Genomic DNA, 23,527 nt, shown 5'->3' with positions numbered 1-23,527 from the left:
TGTATTAAACAATACACAAGATCCAGCGCACTCTCCTATCTACTAAACAGCAACTTCAATGTTGACAGATTTTATTAGTTTTTAAAAGTTTTTTTAAAAACACCTAATCTAGGCAAAAAAAATAATGGGGATTTAGTTACATTATATGATCATACATTGCATAAGCCTGCCACAATGTCAATGTACCCCATCTTCGGCAGGTCCTACTCTCACAGTCTAATGTCTGCTCTTATGAGATTAACCCACTTACTTGGGAAAAAAATCCATCTGAGGCTCTCTGCAGTACAAGGCTAAATAGGGACCTGAGATGAGGCACCTGTAACAGGGAGGGGTGCAAAATAATAAATCTACAGGTTATCTACCTGCGATAATAGTGTCACCCGTTTGATAATGACACAAAATGTATGTATGTCGCTCAATTATAAAGTAATAGCATATTTGTAGATTTGTACATATAAACATACAGATATGGCATCCCAGACGTTACAATCTGGAGTATTCCAAAACATGTTCTGTTCCCTTCTCCATCCTGAAAGGAGGAAAGGATTGCTCTGTGGTGCCGCTCGGCCTTCCTGGATGAGATCATCAAGATTTATGATCTCACAAATCCGAAGTGAAGCATTGGGAGACGAGTCATTTGATGTATTTTTTTTTTTTTTTTAATCACATTTTATTGAGGAAAATAGTTATGTATATCAGTAGATAAATTTGGGCACGCAGGCCCGCAGAAAAAACGTAAATATAAAGAGCAGGGTTAACATAGTAAGAACTGAATACTATACATTACATATCATAAAATATTAACATTCACTGTTGCAGGCTCATGTAGCAGTAGAGCGCCAGTGTCAGGTGATGTCTCGTTCCCTCTCGGGAAGCGCATCATCGTAGCTCTTGTTAGTTATGTTAGTTCCCAGGATCAATCAACTGCGGGCTAGGTCTGGGCGGGTAGATCTATAGGCAACTGGGCCTTGTGTTCATGTGTGTTGTAATGGGTTGTGTGAGAGTGTGGGGTAGTGTGGTGTGTCAGAGTGTGGTATAACCCGAGTGGGTTCGAGGTTGTTGAGTGTGATGAAAGGAAGTGGTACTGTACGGTTAAGGAGTGTACAGGAGCAAAGTAGGGTTAGCGGGGGAACATAGTAGTGTACAGGATCCCTAACAGTTACACGTGTTCCTACTCATGATTTCTAAGGGTGTGTCGTGCCTGCCCCGATGTGTCGTGGGGGGAAGCCGGTCAGAGAGGGTCCCGTCTCTTCGTTTAAGCTCCTAGATCCCTGCTGGCTCGTGTAGTGGTTGTATGGTTTACGTGGCGGGTCATGTATTGTCTAAGTGCGTACATCTCGGTTAGAGCATGCTAGGGGTATCGTGGGAAAAGGTGTGTGATGATGGAGGTGTGTGAGTCGGGTCAGGTCCGGTCTCATGTGATCCGGTGGGGGTTCTATGTAGGTAGTCAGGGAGTGCGTAGTTGTGGGAGTCCCGTAGGCGAACATCAATGGGTTTCGAGTAGCTCCGAGGGTCATGGTGTGTGTCACGTCTGATTCGGTCTCAGGTGTTCTCCGCTGTCCTGCCTATCGTGGATTTACTGTCTATAAATGCTGGGTCAATATGTTAGGCGTCATGCATTTGGTCGGGTGTAGGGGTCGCGTATCGTTAGGTCAGTGTCGTGTCTCCCCGTCCGTCCCGTATGGGCTAGGAGAATTTGAAGGTTCGGCTTTTCCGTCCCGAGTATACCCATGGTCGTGTTGTTGTTATACCTTACAAGTGTGTGCAGACTATGGGTGTGTGTCTGTTGGGTGGTCCTGTGCATGTGGGTATGGTCTCTAAGAGCTTTAGTTAGCCGTGTTTGTGTGTATTTCTTGTCAGAGGGATGCGGGTGGTCCGTGGAGTATGGTAGCGTCCGCGTCAGGTGGTTATGGTTGCTGTAGGTCGTATGAGTGTAAGGTTGGTGGTATTCGGGAGTTGCGTCGCCTTCCAGGTCCAGACCTCCCTTGGCAGGTCCCCCCTACTGTCGCGTTCGGAAGGCGAGCCATGGTGCCCAGACAGTCGCGCATTTCGCTACCCTGCCCGTCAGTTCCGCTTGAAGTGTTTCTGCTGCTCTGATGTCTTCGACTCTGTGGATCCACTCGTCCCTGGTGGGGGCGTCTGTTGTCCTCCAGTGTGCCGGGATGAGTGACTTGGCCGCGTTCAAAAGATGGCGTAGGACTGACCTCTTGTAGGCCGAGATTGATTGTGTGGATATGTGCAGTAGGGCCAGCTCCGCCGACCATTCGGTGTCCTCTCCAATGGTCAGGCGAATATCCGATTTAATTTGTTCCCAGAATGGTGCGATAAGTCTACAGTCCCACCAGATGTGCAGGAGGGTCCCGTCGTCGTCCAGACATCTCCAGCACGTCGATGGTGTGGCAGGGAAGATCCTATGTAGTAGCGCCGGTGTTCTATACCACATGGATATCAGTTTGTAGTTTACTTCCTGATAGCGAGAGCTAGAGGAGCTCTTATGTTGCCATATTAGGGCTGTCTCCCATTGTGTCTGGGTGAAGGTCTTGTTCATGGCCCATTCCCATCGTCGTTGGAAGGTATTAGTGTTTGTTGTGGGTTCGGTCAGCAGGTACTGATAGAGATTCGAGATGGTCCTTTCAAGCGGTGTGCCTCGGGTACAGAGCTTCTCATAGCGTGTCAGTTCCCTCTGTAGTTTGTCCTTATGAGGCAGGGAGGCTAAGTAGTGTTTAAGTTGAATATACCGGAGAGTGACCATCGGGGTTCTTTGTCGGCCTTCTAGCAGTGTGTCCAGTGTCTTTATGGTGCCGTCTTGAGTGACCTTCCGTATCGGGATGTAGTCCTCGTCCCCCAGGAACCTCCAGGCTTCTGTGGGTAGTCCCCCTCCTATGTTGGGGTTGTGGGCGATTGGTATCAGGGGGCTCGGGGTCGGGGAGATCCCGTGTGTCTCCCTAAGGTTCTCCCACGTGATGAGTGTGTTTGCCACTGGACCCTCGTCCTGTCTCCTGCTGCCCCTCGTTGCCCGTCTCTGCCACACCAATGCCTTCAGTCTTGCTGTGTCGCCCTCTCTGTCCAGGTCCACCCATTGTTTGTCCGAAGTTGTCACGTGCCACTCGAGAATACGCTGTAGTGTTGCTGCCTGGTGGTATTTTTTGAAGTCCGGCAGCGCCAGACCCCCTCTGTGTCTGGGTAGGCACAATAGGTCGTGGCGCAGCCTAGGTCTTTCCCCCCTCCATATGTAGCGGATGACCGCCGTTTTAAGTCTCGAGAAGAATGTCGGTGGTTAAGCTATGGTTGTGGTTTGGAATAAGTAGAGGACCCTCGGGAGAATGTTCATTTTGAGGACCGCTACGCGGCCGTGCCAGGTTATGTGCGAGTGTGCCCATCTGTTCAGGTCCAGTTCAATCTTTTCCAGGAGCGGCATGAAATTAAGAGTGTAGATGTCTCGTGGGTCCGAGGGGATCCACACTCCTAAGTATTTCATCGCCTTTGTACACCAGCGGAAGGGGAATAGAGGGCCCAAGGCCTCATATTCCGCCTGCTGGGTGGTTATGTTAAGTGCCTCGCATTTTGCTAGGTTCAACTTGAATCCAGAAATCTGGCCGAATTTGTCTATTTCGGAGAGTATGCTAGGTAGTGAGATCCGTGGTTGGGAGACAAAAAATAGGAGGTCATCCGCATATGCAGCCACTTTATGTTCCGTGTTTTGCCATGAGTATCCATGTATGTCCGGATGATTTCGGATCGCTTGTAGGAGTGGCTCCAGGGAGAGGGCGAATAGGAGAGGCGACAAGGGGCAACCCTGTCTAGTGCCGTTCGCGATACTAAAGGTAGTAGTTAGTGCGCCATTGACCCGTACTGACGCCCTTGGGGAGCTGTATAAGGCCGCGATCCATGTCATGGTCCGCTGTCCAACGCCCATATGCCGGAGAGTTCGGGACATATATGACCAATCCACCCGATCAAACGCTTTTTCCGCGTCTGTGGAGAGTAATAGCAGAGGTTTCCGGTATTTCCGTGCGTGGTGTTGTATGGAAAACAAGCGTAATGTACTGTCCCGTGCCTCTCGGCCCGGGATAAATCCTGTCTGGTCAACATGGATAATGTGCGGTAGGACCCTTTGGAGTCTGGTAGCTAGGACCTTTGTGAGGAGCTTCGTATCGACGTTCAGCAGGGAGATCGGGCGATAGCTGCTGCATTGTTCTGGGTCCTTCCCAGGTTTGAGTATCACCGTGATAGTAGCCGTTAAGGATTCCATGCCAAACTGTGCCCCATCTGCTATCCTGTTAATAGCTTTAGTTAGCCATGGTAATAATAGTGGGGCGAAGTGTTTGTAATAGCCCGTGGAGAATCCGTCCGGTCCCGGGGCCTTTCCCGATTTCGTACCTTTGAGTGCCGCGGCTAGGTCGTCGGTCGTAATTAGCTTGTCAAGCATGAGTGCCGCATCTGGGTTTATCCTCGTTCGGATGTTGTCCTGTAGGTATGTCTGCTCTTGTTGTTCCAGGGCTCGTCGATGTGGTGTGTCTCGGGGTCGGTGTAGGTTATATAGCGAGGCGTAGTAGTCCCGAAACTCCCGTGCTATGTCCTCGGGGAATTGTGAGGTGGCTCCCGAGGCCAGGCGAATCTTGCGTACCTGTGTGCGTGTTGTTTCTCCCCGTAGTAGCCGTGCTAGGTATTTTCCTCCTTTGTTCGCGTGCGTGTAAAAGAAGTTTTTCGATCTCTGGAGCGAACGTAGGTGTCGTTGTGTGAGGAGGGTTGTTAGGTTGCGTCGGGCTTCTGTGAGTTCAGTATAGGTTTCGACTAGTTGAGAGCGTTTGTGTTGAAGCTCGAGGCGTGAGATGGTACCGTAGAGGGCAGACATCGCTTGTGTTGTTTCTTTTCTTTTGCGGGTCGCGATACTGATAAGGGTGCCACGTATGACACTTTTATGTGCTTCCCATATGGATACCGGAGATGTTTCGTCGGTCCCGTTTTCCTCAAAGTAGGGTTTCAAGGTTTGAGAGATCTCAGCCCGCACCGCTAGGTCTTGGAGTAGGGACTCGTTTAGGCGCCAGGACCGGATCGCCGGTTTGAATAGTGGGGATTCCAGTTCTATCTGGACCGAGCCATGGTCCGACCATGTTGCCGGCTCAATGGATGCCTTTCTCAATCGCGATAGGCCTTCTTGTTTAATGAAAATATAGTCGATCCGGGAGTAACGGTTATGGATGGTCGAGTAGTATGTATAGTCTTTGCTAGCGGGGTGTAGTGTTCTCCAGCAATCGACTAAGGACAATTCCCCCAGGGACTTCCGTATGGATCTGATGTGGGTCTGAGGAAGGCTGCTGTGTCCCGTGGAGGAGTCCGTAAGTGGGTCCAAGGGGGTATTGAAGTCGCCTCCTACGATCAGGGCGCCCTCCGAGAAGTCGTGTAGTTTACGTAATGTTGTTCGTAGAAACCGTGCTTGCTTTGAGTTGGGTGCGTAAATTGATGCGAATGTGAATATTCTATCGGCTATTGTTCTCTTGAGGAAGAGGAAACGGCCCTGGTCGTCTGTCATTTTGTCTAATTCTTGGAATCCTAGGTCGGCAGCTATAAGTATCGCTACTCCTGCCCGTCGAGCCAGCGGGTGATTGTTATAGTAGTTGGTCGGGTAGTAGGTGTTACGGAGCTTGGGCGCCGCTCCGTCTCTGAAATGGGTTTCTTGGAGCATTGCGATTGATATGTGCTTCCGCTGAAGTGTCCTCAGTAGGTGGGAGCGCCGTTCTGGTATGTTTAATCCTCTGCAGTTAAGAGTCATGACTGTCATAGGGGAGTTTTGGTACGCCATGGTTTCTTCCGTTACTAGGTGTTTCCGACCTCAGGAGGTCCGCCTAAGCGGCACTAGGTACCCAGTCGGCGGCGCAGCCCCGTGAGGGTGTGTGTGTAGCGCTGTCCTATGGGTGTCCGTGTGTCCGGTCAGAGTCTATGTAGGAGTTCTCGGTTATTGTCTGTCGTGTCCCCGGTCCTTCCCCTGTAGTGCCAACGTCCAGTCCTTTCGTGTGTGGGTTTGAGTGTGGGTGTAGGGTAGGTAGTGTAGGTTGGGGGATTAAAATAGGGGTGGGCAAAGGAGGCCCCCCTGTGGGGAAGTATCCCCGATGGATAGACGTTAGTACTATCCCGGTATCTCCTTCGAGAAGGAGTAACACTTACGCCTCGGCGTGAGTGACCAGGCGTCACCCCGATGACCAGATCGGTGAGTGAGTGTGCCTGTGGCTCCGTCGAGATGTTCGCGCAAGTGGTTATGTGGAGCGATGACTGGGGTCGAACCCTAGATCGTGAAGCGTGTCTAGATGTGTAGGTAGGTATGGGTCAATAGTGTCCGCTCCAACCGGTTCCTAGCCCGAGTGTTGTTGATCATGGGAGATGTGGGCGTACCCAAAGGTGTCCAGTCCAGCAACATATACAAGTGAAGAAAGAAGATTAGTTAACAGCAATAACAGTTGACAAATATAAGGTCCTTAACATTTTCCGTTGGTCATATCAGCTACCACTCATTCCCATCTTGGTTCCCTATCAAGGTGTGGATGTTTCGTTCTGTCCCCCCTTTCCTCCCCATCCCATCCCATGTTTCTGCTGGCCTAGAACGTTATGTGTAGCGGAGTTTAAATAGGTTATGGTAGCTCGCCTTCCCCCCGTCTCCTATCCCATGTTTAGTGCCCTCAAGTGCGGGAGGTCCCACTAGGTATACGGGTATAGCATGTAGGGGTGAGTCTCGTCCCCTCGTAGGTCACCGGGGTATGCGTGGTTGTGTTGTCTGTACCACAGTGAGTGGGGGCTACTGTAAAAGGTAGTGGTAGAGGTGTGGTCTAACCTGCGTCGTGGGTACCACGGTGGTTCTCGTCTCTAAGTCCCATCCCCCCTCCCCCCCCGTAACGGCCCCCCCTCCGTAGCGTGTTTCTTTTCCCCCTGCTACTTCTCTTATTCCTCTCCCTCCCCCACCCGCCACCCCCCCCCTCCCGCAGAGCCCCACCCCCCACTGTGCGTCCCCCAGGTTTCCCTTCTTCATCGTAATATGTTCCCAGTTACAACAGTGACATACAGAGCCGACCCTCCGGATCCCCCCCGCCTCCCCAACTCCCGTCCCCCCGTTTGCAGTACAGAGCTGATGTAGCGTGGTGCTAGCCAGATAATTAATGCGTGGTGTGCTTAAAAATGGCATGCATCAGCTTATGTTAACATATTGAATTCAAACAACCAGTGTTGTAAAGAAAAGCAATGGTACTTATCACGTCCAATAATCAGATTCTGAGATGTAGTATACTGTTACAGTCCCGGTGTGCTAGTCAGAGAGTTCAATCCCACAATACTGGGCCTTGAGTCAAGGCGAGGGTCCAGCCCGATGGGGGGTGATCCGTTCAGCTTGTCCCGCCATTACCCCCGCCCCAAAAATGTCTGTTGGGAGCCCTTGAGTAGGTGACTGTGGATCAGGCCCGTGTGTATGGGAGAGGGGGCAAGAGGGGGGGGGGGGGGAACAGAGTCCGGAGATGGCAGCAGACGTGGTCGTCAGGTAGAGCATCATCATGGGGGGGTATGGGCCTAGTCCATGGCGTTTGGCAAGTGTAGCAGGCATGCCATGTGTGTGTGGGCCAGCAGTCAGGTCCCGGCCAGTTTGGCAAGGGGAGGACAGTACCTTAATGTAGTGAGTGTCTCAGCATCGATGAGTCGGTGGATCTACGAGGTCGGTATTCAGTTCTGGGCCTCACGTGCTCCGCGTCGGTGATGGGCAGGTCCCGGCGGTGAGTGGTTTCTATGTCGGCGGGGCATACGTTGTGGTCTCATTCCAGGCCCCAGGATCCAATTCGGTATAGGTGTAGGAGGAAGCTCCAGCTCTTCTAGAAAGCTGGGGGCCTCATCTGGCCCGCGGAGCGTTACCCAGCCATTCCGGTGTCTTGCCGATAAGGAGAATGGGAAGCCCCACCTGTATGGTATATTGCGGTCTCGTAGTAAGGAGGTGATAGGCCGTAAGGCCCTTCTAGCGTCCAGGGTGATCGGAGACAGGTCATTGAATAGCGAAATTTGCACGCCATGATAGTCCCATGTGGGTCGTGCCCTGGCTGCTTTCATGATAGCGTCTTTCGTGGCGAATGAGTGGATGCAGCAGATTATGTCTCTGGGGCCTTCCTCCAGGGATCGGGGACGCAGGGCCCTATGTGCTCTTTCAAATCTGAGCGGTGGTAAGGTGTCGCCAGGTAGGATCAGACGAAATAACGTTGTTAGGGTGCCTTCCACATCTTCTTCACCTTCTGCCTCGGGCATACCGCGGACCCTAATATTGCATCTGCGGCCGCGGTTGTCGAGGTCTTTGACTGACCTCCTCATTTGGAGCAGGAGGTCGCCTTGTCTCGTTATGGCAGTGTCGGTTGCTGTAATCCTGTGCGTTTGGGCCTCGTGGGAGTGTTCCAAGGCCTGTAGTCGGGCGCCCTGTGCCGTCACCTCCGTCCGGAGACCGGCTAGTTCCGCCCGCATTGCGTCTTGGATCGTGGTGGTCAGGACCAGGAGATCTGCCATCGTGGCCATTGCTGCTGATATCGTGCGGAGTTCGTCTCCGATGCCTTCCAATGAAGGTGTGTGGGTGCCGTCTCGTCCTGAGGGATGCGCCGCCATATTGGGGCCTTCGGCCTCGTCGTGCATATCGGCCGGTGCTTGTAAAAAGTCGTCCATCGGACCGTGAGATTGGCTGGACTGTGAGTTTCTGGGTGTCCCAGGGGGGTCACCCCTACGGTTTCGTCCCATGAGTGCTGAAATTTTGCTTTAAATTAGGGCTTTTGGAGAGCCGGTGGAGCGGAGCTCAGTGCTTATGCTTCCATCTCGGTCGACGTCCAGGCCACGCCCCGTCATTTGATGTATTAACAAGTTTAACACTTTAAACGACTTAGCTGTGAAAGCTCCTCAAGTGACTGTCAAGAAGGCAGCCACTAGAGGCATGTTAACCCTGCAATGAAAACATTGCCGTTTCTGCAAAAACAGGCGTTTTCAATACGGGACACTACGCCCAGACCATTTTGTTAAGATGAAGTGTTGTATGGGTACCTATCAAGTCCCTTTAATGTTTCAGTGTTGCCAATTCATCAATTAACCCCTTAAGGACGAGTGACGGACGAGGTCCGTCACTTAGAGGAATGCGTTAATGATGAGTGACGAGGCGATCGTGGGGTTAATGGTGCTCCGGTCTGCCTCTGTATTAGAGGCAGACCGGGAGCACCGGATCGGGCTGTCCCAGTACATGTGCCCGCTCTGACAGCATGTCAGAGCGGGCACATGTGCTCTGTATACTCACCTCCGCCTCCCTGCACTTCCTGGTTCTGTGTGAAGTGCAGGGAGACGGATCTTCAGTGATCCTGCCCCATGGTGGAAAAAAAACATAGTAAAATTAAAACCCCACCCCCCTTTATCCCCCCTTTACCCATTTTAATAAAAAATTAACCCCTTCCCTGCCAATTGATCACTGACTACAGTGATCAATTGGCAGGGATTACATTTTACTATGATCTTATTTTTTTTTTTTTAACCCCTGAGGGTTAATTTTTTTTTTTTTAACCCTCAGGGGTTAAATTTATTTTATTAATGAATTTAAATATTTAAAAATTATAAATTTAGCTAGCTGGGGAGGGTGGAAGTTAGTGGGGAATTGGGGGATTTAGTGTTAGGCTAACTAGGGGATAACGTTAAAAAATGTTTTAAAATAAGCTTTAAAAAGTTAAAAAATTACCGGTAAGTTAAAAAAAAAGTTTTAATAACGTTTAAGTAAAAAATTAAAAAAGATAAACCCTTTACGCAGTCCAAATAAAAATTAACCCCTTCCCTGCCAGTCGATCACTGCCTACAGTGATCAAAATACAGATCACAGTATTATACTGTGATCTAATTTTTTTTTAACCCCTGACGATTAACTTTTATTTATTTTTTAACCTTCAGGGGTTAAATTTATTTAATTAACTAATTTAAATATTGTATAATTAAATATTTTGCTAGCTGGGGTGGGTGGGAGTTATGGGAAAATGGGGCATTTACTGTTAGTGCTGCTTACTGCTAGTTAGGGGTTAACGGTAAAATAAAAGCTTAGAAAAATTTTAAATCTGTAAAAAAAAGTTTTACAGAAGTTTAGGAAACTTTAAAAAAAATTAATAAGGGGGGGCCGGCCTGCCATGCTGACCGGTCGCATGCAGGAGAGGCTCCGGAGCAATCTGGCCTCTCAGGCTACTAACACAGCCCTGACACTCGCAAAGAGCCCAGGAGACCTGCCCACGGCTGTGGACGGGGTGGCGGACCCCATGATCGGGAGCTTCAGGACCCCAGAAGGGGGTAAGAGGCTTTGGGGGCCGCGGCCTACTCGGGTGGGATGCGGGGTAGACGGCCGCTGCCCTGTCTCCCTTCCCGGACACTGCAAGCCGACATCATGAGACGCCTGCCGGCCCCGTTTCCCCCCCCCCCCCCCACTTGGACCGGGGGGGTCATCCCGGTCCCCACTACAAGGGGCCCGAGAGGTGTGGTGGATGGACAACGGAGCGCACCAGAGGCCTACCCCTTAAGATGGCGGCCGCGCTGAGTCCGGCTCCACCAGCTCCTGCGCGACAGGGCTCCAGAGAAGAGCAATCAAGCCGGTCACCGAAACGAGCAACCACAAACTGAACCCAACGGTGAGCGGATGACCGACCCCTGCGGGGAAGACATCAGCGCGATGGGAGCGGCAGATCTAGGCAGAAAACAAGTGGGCCGAGCAAAGCAAGGCCTGTCGACTAACAGCCCTGCAACCACACAGAGGCACCCCAGAAATGGCGGCAGAGGGCTCACATCAACTTCCCACCTCGGAGTCTGCTGTACCAACTCTAAGTCCCCAGAGACTCCCTTAGCATTCTGATCTTGCAACACTACCCACTTCCCACGAGGACTTATGCCACTTCACAGCTCCTCTTAACCCAGGCTGCTGTCACCGCTGAACATATCATCTATGCTGCTGCGGACTGCTTGAATTAACTATTAGTTTTCTTTTTATGCCTGATGCTGACAACCTAGTACGCTCCACTCTGCCTGGTGGTACCTTACCTACACACTTACCTTAGCTAAGCTTGCTACCCTATCACTCCACAAAATGTCAGTGAGTAAATCTGCAGTTACACCTCGTATACCACAACGCTAACCTGACACATAAGATTAACTCTAGACTACACTACTCTACTGATGGTTTGTACAAACAGTTAAACATCCATCCCAATACTCGCTTAAGTAATCCTATGGAGATCCTGAACCACTACATAAACAAAATGTGCAAGTTAGATCTCACCTGATATCTACATTATACAAAAAAAATAAATGTGCTACATACTTAAATGCCTTCTAAATGTTACGCTATGTCTAATAATCACTTGTTTGTCACTGCTGTTGGGGCATTGACAGAATGTCTGTGAATCATTTGCACGCAAAAATAAATAATTAAAAAAAAAAATTAATAAGCAAAACAAAAGTTTAAAAAATAGTTTTAAAAAGTTTTAAAAAGTTAGAAAATACATTTAATAATGCTCATTACCACTACACCTGGTACAAGCTAGCGGAAAAATGATCCCACGCTAAGGTTCAAAATATGCCTTTTGAAATACCCTGGGATGTCTTCTTTAAGAAATGGTATTACTTTATGGGGTATTTGGATTATATAGCCTGGTAAAATACTCTAAAATGGGACATGGGCACAGCGTAAAAATTTAAAGTTTGAAAAGAAATGGAATGGCTGTGTCCCAAATGTGCCCCTCCGATGTCCACATATACCTGGCAAAGGTACATACGGGGGTATTTTTGTACTCAGCAGACATAGCTGAGCAATATATGAAGTATTATACAGTGGTAGTACACACATGGTTTGCAAAATATACTGTGCAAACTCACTTTGTGTGTCAAAAAGGCAGAAAAAAACGCTTATTACCACTACACTTGGTACACGCTAGCGGAAAAATTATCCCACGCTAAGGTTCAAAATATGCCTTTTGAAATACCCTGGGGTGTCTACTTTAAGAAATGGTAGACCTTTGTGGGGTAGTTTGAATTTAAAACCTGCGAAGATGCTTGGAAATTGCACATAGGCCCAGCGTCAAAATTCAAAGTTCGGGAAAAACTGATATGGCTTGGTCTCCTATATGGCACTGTAGCTTCACGAAATAGTGCCAAAGACATACAATGGGGGTGTCCTTTTACTCAGGAGACTTAGCGGAGCATAATTTGGGGGGTTTGAACTTAGTGGCACATATGAAATATACAAAATGCCCAGCAAAAATGCAATCCGTATGTAAAAAATGCACAAAATTATTTTTTACCACATACTTTGGCATATATTGGTGGAAAAATGGGGGCATGTTAAGGCACAATATGCACCTTATGAGATACCCTGGAGTGTCTTCTTTTACAAATGGTAGGCCTTTGTGGGGTTTTTTTGAACAGTCAAAGTTCACAGTTATAATACCCCAAATGGAAGCATAGGCTCATTAAATCCGTCTCTCTAAATTCGACTGTGAATACTGAAAAGGACAGGTCTCCTATATGGCACTGTAGCTTCACGAAATAGTGCCAAAGACATACAATGGGGGTACCGTTGTACTCAGCAGAAGTAACTGAACACATAATACAACTTTGTACAGGAATAGCACACACCAACCCCCAAAAAACACAATTTTACTCCAATATTTAGCAGAGGTTGGCGGTAAAATGGCTACGTAGAAAGTGTCAAAACAACCTTAGGTAAATAGCCTGTGGTGTCAACTTTATATAAATATATACTTTTGTGTGGCAATTTTGTTTTCTTTTATGGCTATTAAGCTTACAAGATAAACATACCAAATTCTAAAATCGCTCCACATTAAAAGTTTATTTTACTCCTTGTGCTTTGTGACCTGTAACTACCAAAAAAAAACTTAAAATCCCAGACACATTATATATTCTGTAAATCAGAACAACTAAATGAATTTATTTTTAATTACTTTCCTTAACCTGCACTAATTGTGCACACATTATTATTGCAAAAACTGTAAAAAAAACAAATTTTTCATTTTTTTTGCATTGTTCTGTATTTTTTTTATAATAAATAAGCATATATATATATATATATATATATATATATATATATATATATATATTACATCAAATTAAAGCCCTTTCTGTCCTTTAAAAACGGTATATAATATGCGTCGGTGCAATAAATTAGTCAAATGCAAATTGCAGTTGAACGCAAACAGCTAAAAATGCAAAAAATGCCGTTGTCATAAAGTGAAAGACAAGCTTCCGAAGCTCTGTCCTTAAGGGGTTAAACATATGTTTTTCTTGTTTTGCAGGATCTATCAGTATCAGAGCTATGACTATTCATTTTCCAGCGCAGAGCAGCTATTTCATGCCTTGGGGGGCGAGGATTTATCAATAAAATTAAACATGACTCTTGATGATTCCCTGCAGAAAGCTGGCTGCTCGAAAAAATACATTGATGAAATTGTAACTCCTGCTATAAGGCACGATTTCTCTCAATTACCCAGAATCAATGCATTTGTTGGTAAGGCCATTCTTAAATACAGAATTGTGCTGAGAACAAAACAAGATGGCCAGAGATTGTCTTAAAGAGAAATGTTTTAATTTAGTCAATGTAAATTTCCCTTCAAGTAATCAAAATAAAAATGTTGAGTAATTTGCAAACTGTAGAGATGTACAGGGTTATTAACTAAAGTGAGAATTTCCTATTAGGCTATTAGAAAATTTAATTTGAAACTCCCTTCATGTTAAATTCTCATTTAGCGAATAATCCTGATTATTCTAAAACACACTTACCTCTGAGGCACTCCTGGATAATGACAAAGACATCTGTCTGTGATGCTCTGCTATAATGGCATCTTACGTTCACAATGCAGTAAAAGCTTGTGAATGCTTTATCATATCTTCTACAACATATAGATGTTCACAGGCTGTATGCAATCATGATTTATACGGTGTGCCACACTGGGTCTTAATAGCCTTACATATGTTTTTATAGCCAAGGGTTCTTAATGGAAACACAAAACCACTCCTTATTAAAGGAACATTCCAGGCTAAAATGGAACATTTTTTCATGCATATGATGTGTGAGCAGAAACAAAATATTGCATTCAGCTGAATTTGCAAAACCCGTTTTTATATCCACTTTTCTTTCCACCTTTTACTCTGATAGACTGCACTGGACATCTTGCCAGAGATTTGGGGCTTAAACTTCACCCAGCTCCCAGTTAGGACTGGTTGATGAGTATGAAGTAGATGATTCTGTGAGAGAATTGGGCATTTCATTGCTGTCTGTACATCTCAGCACATAAAAATATAATGATATTTAGTTTTTTTTTTTATGTTACATGTACTATTTGCAAACTGACGTGCAGGCTAGTGTTGGTATTTACATTTGCCCGTGCAGGGTTCCGTCTGTTATGTGACACTATAGCTAGGTGCACTTACAACAGTGGGCTGTGAAAGTGCAATTTATTAGAGGTACCCCATGCACAAACAAAATGTGATTTCTAATACTAGTCTGAAGGCATTCTAAAGTAACCCAGTACAACAATAGACCCCCTTCCTCCCCTCAGACGCACACGCCCAGGGATCACAGCTGAGTGCCACCCCCCTTCACTCATAACTTACAGGTGGAGGAATGGCTAGGAGAGCTACAAAAATGTGAGGAAAACAATTCATGATTATTACTGGCATTCCAGTATGCCATTGCAACTGCAATTATGAAGTACAATTTAGTTTACATGCTCCATAAGGCAGGTGAAGTGACAGACAGACAATCATTCCTGTAGCGATAGGCATACTGCGTGCCGGCCTTTGTGTCTTCTCGTCACTGTGGCTTCTGGTTTGCCTGCAGTTAGCCCACTGCAGTCATTAGCTGAGCTGCATACGTACAGGGCTAAGGAAGGATGCTTGTTGGAATGTGCAGGCGTTGCTATAGAGGCATTACTAATAGCTGCAAACCTTGTATTATATTTTTGCAAAAACTATTCATATTTGAGTATGCAAAACATTACAGGATGTTAATGAGGCCAAAACCAAATTTATTTAAGTGTTTGGAGTGTTGCTTTAATAGTCAAAACCAACATTGGTAAGTATATTACTTGAGGTGGAAGGTGTCATTGTTGGGCAATACTATTAAAGGACAACAGTTACCTTGAAACTATTTTTTAATATAAGAATCTTTTTTTTTTTTTTAAACCTATATATTTCTTTTAAATTAAGTATAATTGCTTTCAAAACTTGATGAAAGGATTATTGTATTAAAAATAGTTTTGAGGTGACAGTTGTCCTTTAATGCAGTTTGCATCACTGTTTATAAGCACTGCTCTTAGGGGGCATGTTATTCGTATGAGGTATTGTTCCAAGTCAAAGAAGCAACTAAGTGGCCATCTAGGACATAAATGCAGTTTAACTATTATAATACACACATCTGCTGCAATTTATGGGGACATTTTTCGTGTCCTTGAAAATGGGATACCAGAGAAAAAAATCTTTAGCAGGCCTACTCTCTCTGAGTCTCAAAAAATCAAAGACTGTTGGCAAGTATGCAGAAACCATGGTGCTTAAAGGGAAACTATAGTCACCAGAACAACTACAGCTTATTGGATTTGTTCTGGTGAGTGTAATCATTCCTTTCAGGCTTTTTGCTGTAAACACTGTCTTTTCAGAGAAAATGCAGTGTTTATATTACAGCCTAGGGATACTTCCACTGGCAACTCCTCATATGGCTATTAGAGGTTCTTCCTGGGGCAGTGCAGCACTGACATTCACCCTCTGCATGGAGACACTGAACTTTCCTCATAGAGATGCATAGATTTTACTATATTTAGGGGGGCAGGTTGGGTTGCTGACCCTATAGTGTTCCTTTAATGAGTCCTCCGGTAGAGTACTCAGATAGGTAAATCTTGAGCCTTGCGAATAACCAATCAGGCAAAGCTCAAGACTTTCCTGTCAGACCACTCTTATTGGTTAGCTTAAAACAACCAATCAGAGCGCTGAGAGTCAAATTGCAGGGCGTGTGAAGGCTTTATAAGCTTTTCCCTGCTCTGCGGAGCTCATTCTGTGCGGTGCCCTCACTAGGTGAAGATGGATTCTTTTTTTAAGTGTCAGGAAACAATAGCATCCCCCCCACACCCCTCCTTTTGTTAGTTCGGGACCCCACCCGCTGCTCATGGGTGTGGGCTGGGGGGAGGGGAAACTAAGTCCCCCCCCCCTTTTGTCACTGAGAGCCCCCACCCGCAGCTCATGGATGGGGGCCAAGGGGAAGAGGCAATAGGTCCCCACCTCTTGTTACTTAGGGCCCCACCAGCTGCTCATGGATGGGGCGAGACAGTGGGTGTACCCCCCTTTTGTCACTGAGGACCCCCATCTGCATCAATGGGGGGGGGGAGGTAATAGGCTTCTCCCTCCCCCTTTTGTCACTGAGGGCCCCCATACCCGCAGCTCATGGATGGCGGCTGGGGGGGAGTCAATAGGTCCCCCCCCCATCTATTGCTACTTGGGTATTTAGGGCCCCTATCTGCCCACATGGGTGGGGGCCAGCGAAGTATGCAGTAGGTCCCTCTCCCCTTTGTCACTTCGGGCCCCCACCTGCCTTTTATGGGTGAGGGCCGGAGGGGGACACTAGGTCCCCCGTTTGGTTTATTAGTAGGTAAGATCGGCCTGACTGTGCAGCTTTAAGGTAACATTGTATATTCTTCCTCATTTAACATGCTTTATTGGGAGAATACACACCATACTCCTCTCCAAACTTTACAAAATGTCAGAATACTACTAGAAGCACATTATTACATTTCATTTACCTGACATGCAATGCTGTATGCTGGATTTTTAAAGATTAACTCTGATGAAAGGCCGATTGTACAGAAAAAGGACAAGTGAGCATATGTAAAGAACTAATATTACATACTTTGCCCCCTACAAAATTTAGTTTGATCAGCATTTTATTTTTACAGAAAGCAAATCAAAAGTAAGCATAGCAGTCATGGGTGCATAAGTAATTGTCAAATACAATATAGTTATAATCAAAGATAGCATAGAGCCACTCTATGTGGATGTCTGATGTCTGAACAATTTTTTTGTAAATACTTCATAGGGAACCCTATTTACTATTGCCAATTCCAGGGTATTTACATGCCTTTCTCAAAAAGGTGTGCTCAGTTCCCTTATGCATTTTGAGACTCTTTGTATTAACTACACTTCAATCTTTGCTCTTTAATCAATTAGAAATGTACATTTAATAGACCGTGTGCCTCGCTTCCTTTTAGGTGCGTTGACATTGACTGCTACTTATACTAAGCTCTGGTCAATTGAAGGTGGTAATATGCTTGTCTGTCCAGGCCTTCTTGAAGCCTCGGAGGCCCAACTAATTAAAGGCACAGTTACCTCTGTGCAGGAAAATACTGGTGAGTGAGCTAAACATATCTAAAGAACTAATTAAAGGCACAGTTACCTCTGTGCAGGAAAATACTGGTGAGTGAGCTAAACATATCTAAAGAACTAATTAAAGGCACAGTTACCTCTGTGCAGGAAAATACTGGTGAGTGAGCTAAACATATCTATAGAACACTATAGTACGAATTAAGGAGAGAGATACAATGTACACTGGTAGATTCACTATGGTTCTGTTTTTCTGTGTAAAAGATCACAAACTTCACAATAATGTTGTAGCGGTACTTACCCTTTTCCAGGGGCCGGCCGGGGTCCTCTGTTCAAGCCGCGCGCAGCTCTGCTGCTGCACGAGCCGCATGCGGCTCATCCGACGGCTGCAACAGGAAGGCGGGCAGTGACCGCGAGAAGCGGTCACGTGTCCCGCCTGACTCTAAGAGCGCGCCGTGGGTCTCGTGCGCACTCTTAAAGGGACAGTGGGAGCCTAAATTGGCAAAGGTCTCCCATTGGTCCCTGTCATGCCACACTCCCCATACACTTACCTTTTGGGGGCGTGGATGTGACAGGGACCAATCAAAATAGATGTTTAGACATATATACTCACGTTTTTCCCTTAGTTCCTTGCCCTATCGTGGTTTCTGTTTCAGTTCCCTTTAGCGCTTGTTGTCTTCAGTTGTGTTCCTTCGTACTTGACCTTGGCTTTGTTTTCTGACTACGTTATCTCTTTATCCTTATCTGTTCTGTTTGCCGGCTTGTGTACCAGACCCCGGCTAGTCCTAGTTTACGCTGTCTCTTTGTGCCGTTGACCTCGGATCGCTCCTGACTCTGTACTTCTCCTATATACGTCGAGTCCGGACACTCTAAGGTCCGGTAGACGTATCTACCCTCTGTGTTGTCTTCTATTTAGCTGAATCCTGCGTGTTGGGGTATATTTTCGTTACAAATGTTTACTGTAAGCATAGCTCCAAAAACGGGTCCCCTGACCACTATTACTATTATGGAGGAAAGCAAATTAGTTTCCTCTGTGCCCACTGCAAATGCCAAGAGAGAGGAGAATTATTAACCGAACCTGGGGGTTTACCCGGTAGCCTCCTGTTTTTTCTTCATCCCTTTGTCTCTGAGATGATGATCATAATGTAAAGAGATATTGACAGGTGGCCTGAATCCCACATACACCATTACACATTCCTAGATTGGAATACGTCTATTTAACTTCACATAGACTGAGGGACACTCCATTTTCCATTCTTCATATCCAGTAATTCAGAAAGCAAGTTACATCTGGAGGAATGGGTCCAGTGACATTGGTACCCGCTTCCTCCATGACACTGCCTCCTCTCATTGTCACTCTCCTTCCAGGCAGTGCTCCCGTTGTTCAGTCGTCGCTATTCCTCTCATTCATTATATTTTTTGTTTGTGGAGCCTTCTGTTTGTCGGATCTTTATTGTTAGTGTCCTGCTCCCTACTACATGCTGTAGTAATGAAGTAACACAACTAAGGAAGCACACTAAAGAATATAAAACATTAGAAAATATGTGCAGCCAACGATGCCTGTAAAAAGGTAGCAGCTATAGCATTAGAACACACTTCCCCTTTAGATGTCAAAGAAGCATCACCTAAAAAACACAAATTTGCCAATATTAAAATACGAATCAAACAAGTCTAGGATAATATTACTTTTATCTAATTTTATTAAGAAATATATTTTTAATGAAAAAAAATAAAAATAGAAAAACTCATCCTTACTTTTAATATATGACACGATTGTTCAGCCGTATACACACACACCTTGGGACAGACAGTGTTTGAAACCCATCCGTTAGTCTCTATGTCTAGTCTCTAGTCTTCCCTGCTGCTGTGCGACAGAGACTTGAAGAAGCATATCTACATTTATTTACCTCTTCCATCCATTCTTTGACACTTGCAGCGAGGAAGTAATTTTTTAGTATGACCCTTTGAAAGTGTTCATATTCAATTTTTATTTTTTCCATCATCCATGTTTGAGTACAATTGGACATGACAAAGTTATGTATGTCCTGTCATGTTTAAGACTATAGTTTGAGAAAGCAGTGTAATTAAAATCCTTACCTCACCATGTTTTTTTTTTCCTTACAGGAGGTATTGAAAAATTGTACAAATTGGGTTATGAGACGAGCACTGGTCCCCATCTGGGCATATATAACATTGTGATCATAGCAGCACCTATTAATAAAGAAATATCCAATATCAATTTTGTTGGCTTCAGTCCTCCCATAGATACCTCCTCTAATAGCTACATTCAGACTGTCACCACATTTGTTCACGGACAAATTAACAGTTCTTTCTTTGGGTTTATAGAACCGTGCCAACTTGGACTTACAGACATTTTAACCACAAAAAATCCCAAGTTGTTTTTTGACAGTATTGGTCTTGGGGATCCAGTGAAAGGACCACCTGGAACTTTACAACCCACCGGTCAAAAGGTGTGGAAGATTACCTCTCCAGATCCACTAACAAAAGATCAACTTAATCTGCTGTTTACATCTTACCATGCAGTGAGTGCGAAAAAGTGGCTGGCATTTCCTCAGTACAACCCTCCAGGAAAACTGCCACCTATTATACTTCATGATCAGATCTATTACATTAACAGCATAGAATTGGCAGCAAGTGGTATCGAATTAAGTGCTCTGTCTGCCAAGAATGTAGCCCTGCTTTCCTATCATAGGTGGTTTGGTATTAACGGACAGATTGACCAAGAGGACTTGGTGGAGCGATTCAAGTCTGAATTGTAATTGGCTTTAAACGATGATAATGAGCAGGGTGGTATGTGGGAGGCTACATTTGAAAGTGTGACAATGCTTCTTTTATTGCACACAACTAATCTTTCTTAAAATGTGAGGATTTATCCCCTGGGGATTTAGATGTCTTTCTCTGAAACATTACATTTTAATAAATCTCAGTAGACACTGGAGGTTCCATATTTTATTTTGCAGTCATTATAAAATCTGACTTGGCTATATGCTTCTGATACTTATTACAAGACTGATGAAAATGCAACTTGAAAAAAAAAAAAACGAAAAATCAGGAGTAAGGGGGTGATCATTAGTATGTTTACCGTTAGAGTAAAACAATTGACCGTCCTAAATATAACAGTACTGGCCAAAAATAAACCTTTTGGAGTATGGTGGGAAGGTCTTGATAATGATGAGCCAGTAAGGCGAAACACACGTCAAGGGCACTAACAGGCGCAAATTCTATAACACTTTATCAATAGTTTCTCATAATACTCCACGGCTTATTAGCTACAGATAGCACTGAAGTCTGTCAATGTACACAGCTCAGATGTACCATGCTTGCCATGTGTTCAAAAGACTAGATTTTATATCATCTGGACGACCGTTATTAGTAGACAATCGCTTACCAATTCTCCCTTATAATTACCAAAACAGTCCGCATTCCTCACTACTGGGGGAGGTGTTTTTTCCTTTGAGAGTAAATGTGCTTTTCATTAAAGGGTGCCCTCGAAGGCACCGTAGGGAAATAGATCACAATATCCCTTTTTCAACTAGATCTTACCGCTCTGTGCCTCTTGCCCTCTAATAGCTTGCTACTCACACAGGTAGACTTACGGTAAATAAGACAAAGGGCTATGGGCAGTATTTTAAGAGATACTATCTTTACATTCCTCATGGGTCTCGCTTCCTAACCCCTGTTAGGTCTGGAACAGCAGAAAGAATATCACTACACTCGACAGCCTGGTATTGATGTTTTATTCATACATTCAAGTCTTGAGGACAGCAAACTTTTTCTGTCATTCTGACTTCTTTGTGGATATCCAACTGTATATTGGGCATTCTATAATTTGCTGTGTGTGAAATCGCCTCCATTCCATTGCATCTATTACCAAAAGTGAACTTTTTTTTAAGTTCTACCACTAGAGGGCGTTTTTGTAAATGAAAAAATAAGGACTGATATTAAAACATTAAACTGTTTAGAGAATAGTCCCATTTACTGTCTTCTGTTTATATGTGATTTTTTTTTTTTGCTTTCATATATTCACTCTTATTGTACATTAGAGTGATTTGGTGTAAGGGTATATAGTGTTTATAAACACTTTTTAATTTTTGAAGTAATAAAAGTTACATTTTTGCCCATTAATGTTTTATTTAGGACTGTCTATTGCTTCACTCTAAGGGCAAACATACTAATAATCACCCCTTTCTTATTCCTGATTTTTCGTTTTGTTTTTTTTGTTGCATTTAGTATTAGTATTATTCAGTAGTAGTATGCCTACCAACCACTGTGTTTCTATTTTTTTTTTGCAAGCTTGGTGAAAAGCCTGTTTAAAGAATATCTGTTGGCAGGATATCTTTGAGCAGAAGTTGTCTTGAAAATTTCTTTTTTTCTTTTCATATTGTGAAGGAACAGTTCCTTGCAGAAGTGCTTTATGTGTGAAGAGTGTATCCTCTTTTTTTTTTCATTTTACAAAAAAAAGCAAATTTCAATAGATATTGGCAATTTTATAAATTAACCATGTTACACCCCTAAGTCTTGTTACTTCGTGGTTGCTTAGCTCAGTAGAGCTAAACTTGAGGCAGGCAATTACCCAGAGCTTCTCACTTAGCTTCATTTGGAAGTCTGTGGTTGGATGGCCACAGAAAGTCTGGACTGGGGAAGAAGCAGTTTTCAGCTTCCTTATGCTCAATTTAACTCTAATTCAGTGACATACCTGTCTCTTGACCTGACTGCAGTGCACTACTGAGAATGCAACCTCGACCGAAGCTGATCTGCAGCACAATCTGGACCATGAAGCCTTAAGCGCACCAGGCGGGAGAGACGCCAAGTCCGGAGTTGCCCACTGGTTCTCATCAGGCGCCCCGTTACCCCCACCTTGGACCGGAGGGGGTGATCCCACTTCACCCTTGGAAGGCTATCCTCACCTACTGGGAGCAGTGGGAGAAGTCACAGATGCTGCAGGGACATCAAGTGACCCATCAAGCTTTGGGACACCATGCAGCGCTCAAATGTGGTCGAGGAACAACCAGAGTTTGTCTAGGCTAAATTTGACTAATTGTGGTGGAACATAGAGTAGAGGATGCATCAACCTGCCCCACAGCAGTTGACTATCCACTTACCACCACACCGATTCTGAACATGTAGCAGACATCCGCGGCCTGGACAAAGTTGAGGGCCCCAAGATCGTGGCTAGATGGGAAGCTTCAATCTCTCCAAATGAAGGCAGCATGCAGATGGAAACCAGTGCTGGGACTCTTAAGGTGCCTGAGGTGCGTCTGTTGTGGCCCAAAGCTGAATCATGATACGTCTGAGCAGCTGCCAAATATCTGAATCTTGTCCCTTGATTTGGCCAGCCTGTCTGCATCTGGGCTTGGGCCCTATGGTGAACTCCCCTGTTGTGGGAAAGTGCTTTGGCCATGAATTGGATGAGTCGGTTTCACAGACTGGGCACTGACGGGCTTCTGGTCACTCTCCTCTTTCCTCTTCAAGGAATCTGGTGGGGGATTTGTATGCACTACTGTCTAACTTTATGGGTTACTATTTTATTTCTCTAGGCTATAACCTTGCATTTCTCATTATACCACCACCCCGAGGGCCTCCCAGTGGACTCAGTCCACTTGGTTATGCTTTGTTACTTTTCTTTACTTAATACTCTCTACCCTTGCGGCTTTAATTGTATGCACACAGCCTGTCTACTCAATGCTATAACATGTTTAAAATATGCTGCAGTATGTATACATTAAAGCTGACCTGTCATTTTAATTAATTGCAATATCTCTGCTGTATACTGTCCTAACTTTATCGTCAAGCACAAAAAATAAAGAATATTAAAAAATACAAATGTATTTCCCGATGAAGATATTGCAATCCAAAACTATAACCAGGAAATAAGAGCTGAAATGTAAACCTGCAGAGTAGAGACACTAAGCCCAGCAGAAAAACCCTCTTGAAGGAAATTCAGAATGATCTGAATGGATGGAATGATGAACCAGACAACAAACGTTTTCCAAATCCTGAGATAAATCTTGGATGTTGACCTTTTGGTTGAAGTCAGGAGAAAATTCATCACGTTCTTGAATCCCTTGATTTTGGAGAATTAGCTTTGCAATAGCCAAGCCATCAATTG

General features: G+C 45.2%; 1 protein-coding gene across 1 annotated transcript in view; it reads left to right on the top strand.

The window, feature by feature from the left end:
* Window positions 1–20,354, top strand: part of LOC134603047 (prenylcysteine oxidase 1-like) — a 30,722-nt gene extending 10,368 nt beyond the window's left edge. Inside the window, exons 4-6 of the mRNA XM_063448654.1 lie at window positions 13,329–13,540; window positions 17,286–17,423; window positions 19,522–20,354. Of these exons, the coding sequence (XP_063304724.1) occupies window positions 13,329–13,540; window positions 17,286–17,423; window positions 19,522–20,177 (1,006 nt within the window). The 3' untranslated portion in view covers window positions 20,178–20,354. The remainder of the gene's footprint in view (window positions 1–13,328; window positions 13,541–17,285; window positions 17,424–19,521) is intronic.
* Window positions 20,355–23,527: the final 3,173 nt, after the last annotated feature.

Source organism: Pelobates fuscus, chromosome 3 (assembly GCF_036172605.1).
Source record: "Pelobates fuscus isolate aPelFus1 chromosome 3, aPelFus1.pri, whole genome shotgun sequence".
NCBI classification, from domain to species: domain Eukaryota; kingdom Metazoa; phylum Chordata; class Amphibia; order Anura; family Pelobatidae; genus Pelobates; species Pelobates fuscus.
Note: the sequence above shows the minus strand (reverse complement) of the source record. Positions and strands in the feature narration are given on the sequence as shown.